At 45.7% G+C, this 2,349-nt stretch overlaps 1 protein-coding gene across 1 annotated transcript in view; it reads left to right on the forward strand.

The window, feature by feature from the left end:
• Nucleotides 1-2,349, forward strand: part of NUBP1 (nucleotide binding protein 1) — a 7,612-nt gene that overhangs the window by 1,513 nt on the left and 3,750 nt on the right. Inside the window, exons 4-7 of the mRNA XM_010578522.1 lie at nt 4-172; nt 501-569; nt 1,108-1,140; nt 1,887-1,977. Of these exons, the coding sequence (XP_010576824.1) occupies nt 4-172; nt 501-569; nt 1,108-1,140; nt 1,887-1,977 (362 nt within the window). The remainder of the gene's footprint in view (nt 1-3; nt 173-500; nt 570-1,107; nt 1,141-1,886; nt 1,978-2,349) is intronic.

The following is a 2,349-nucleotide window of genomic DNA, read 5'->3' on the forward strand; positions in this document are numbered from 1 at the left end:
CAGGCCCGGGGTGACGGCGGCCGTGTCGCCCGCAGCGGAGGCGGCGGAGCTGCGGGAGCGGCTGCGCGCCGTGAAGCACACGATCCTGGTGCTCTCCGGGAAGGGCGGCGTGGGGAAGAGCACCTTCAGCGCCCTCCTGGCTCACGGGCTGGCGGCAGACGAGGCCAAGCAGGTGGGCTGCGCGGGGCGGGCCGGGCCGGCCGGCCGGGCGCTGCGGTTTGAAGCCCGGAGGCGGAGGGTCTCGGGGCCGCGGGCGGGAGGAGCTGGCAGGGGCCAGCACCCGCGGGCGGCGTCCCCCGGCTGCTGCCCGGCGGCACACCGGGAATAACCAAGCGGGGGCACGGCCGCACTGATCGCGTTCCCCTTCTCGTTGAGGGTTTGAACTTGGTTCGTGTACTAAGGGCGCTCGGGTGTTTTCGTTGCGTGATTTAGACTTTGGAGACAGTCCTGCACGAGCTTGTTTCCAGTGGGGTGGGTTGGATGGTTGGTTTGTCTTCCAGGTTGCTCTGCTGGACATAGATATCTGTGGGCCATCAATCCCTAAAATGATGGGTCTAGAAGGAGAACAGGTAAGTGAATGCTCAAACATGTTGTTTAAGGGACTTCTGCTCAATTTTTCATTAACTTTTTAGGGTTTTGTAGATTTAAAGCTTGTAAAAGGACTGCTTATTGGGAAATGTGTGTGGCGGTGGGTAGGGAAATAAAGAAGGTGAGATGGAGAAGTTCAGTACAATTTAGTTTGTAAAAAGAGTTGTCCGATTTCAGGATGACCAGTTCTGCAGACTTAACTTTTACTGCGTATCGGCCACATATTCATGACTACTTAAAGCTTAAGCAATGTTAGCATGATGCTCTTTATCAAAGCTAGAATATTTTATATGAATATATAAAGTCACAGGTACATTTCTTGCAAAAAGGTTGAACAGTTATTACTCACTTACTAATGGAGATCTGGCCCTTCTGCAGTTTTTAACTCAGCTGCTCCAGTAAAGCAGTATTGTACCTATAGGCAGGAGATCTATTTACCCTGTTTTGACTTACATTACATAACACATGAATGTCCATACCTTTTTCTAATGTAATTTTATGTGTCACTTCAATTTTCAGGTTCATCAGAGTGGATCGGGATGGTCTCCAGTGGTAAGTTGGTGCAGCTGTTTCAGAAAGTTTGTTGGGTTTGTTTGGGTTGGGCACCATCTTCCAAGGTGAAAAACGAGTGAGGGAGGAGCAGAGGGTGCTTCTATTAATTCTTTTTGTAATGACGTAAATATCTAGATTCTGTAGAATCTGGATACAGGCTATATAGATCAGAGTATTAAATTTATTTTGTTAATCACAATAATACAATATTTCTAAAATAACCTTATTATTTTAAGTGTCTCTTGTTTACTGATTTTCCTAGTAGACTATAGGTAATAAGCATAAGTTACTTCATTTCACTGGTTTTGGTTATCACACAGCTGTATAGTATGTCACCTTTTCAATGACAGACAAAAAGTGTCTTACACCCCAAAAAAACCCTCGTTAATTATTAGAAAATGCAGGGAAAGTTTTTGCTTGTGTATGCTGTTAAAAAGACAGCTTGATGCTGAGAGGGAGAGTTGCTTTTAGCCTTCTCTCCAGTGATTTCATAAACCACTGTAAATCTTACTACAACTGGATTTTTTTCAGTCTGTGAATGTAGTTGGTAAGCATTGCACAAAACCTGTAGGTTTTAATGGCCTTTGATAAAAGGGATGCATAAGGTTGTTTGCCTTTATTTTCTTAATGTCTCCGCCCCCTGCCTCCCAACTGCTTTTTCTATAAAATCTGGGTTTAGAGTTGGTTTCTCTACTCTTTCTTCACTGTTCTGTATGCTTTACTGAGTTTCTGCACTTCTCTTTCAGTACGTTGAAGAAAACTTAGGTGTAATGTCAGTGGGGTTCTTGCTTAGTAGTCCTGATGATGCTGTCATCTGGAGGGGACCAAAAAAAAATGGTACGTATCAAGCGTTTTCAACAATAATTTATGTACTTGAAAGATTTAATATCACGAGCTTGTTTAATTGTCGTGGCCAGCAACTAAGCACCACGCAGCCGCTCAGTCACTCCCCACCCACCCAGTGGGATGGGGGAGAAAATCCGGAAAAGAAGTAAAACTTGTGGGTTGCGATAAGAACGGTTTAATAGAACAGAAAAGAAGAAACTACTAATGATAATGATAACACTAATAAAATGACAACAGTAATGATAAAAGGATTGGCATGTACAAATGATGCGCAGTGCAATTGCTCACCCCCCGCTGATCGATACCCAATTAGTCCCCGAGCGGCGATCCCCCGCCCCCACTCCCTCTCTCCGCCCCCCCCCC

The sequence above is a fragment of the Haliaeetus leucocephalus genome, unplaced genomic scaffold (genome assembly GCF_000737465.1).
Source record: "Haliaeetus leucocephalus isolate CR32 unplaced genomic scaffold, Haliaeetus_leucocephalus-4.0 Scaffold636, whole genome shotgun sequence".
Lineage (NCBI taxonomy): Eukaryota > Metazoa > Chordata > Aves > Accipitriformes > Accipitridae > Haliaeetus > Haliaeetus leucocephalus.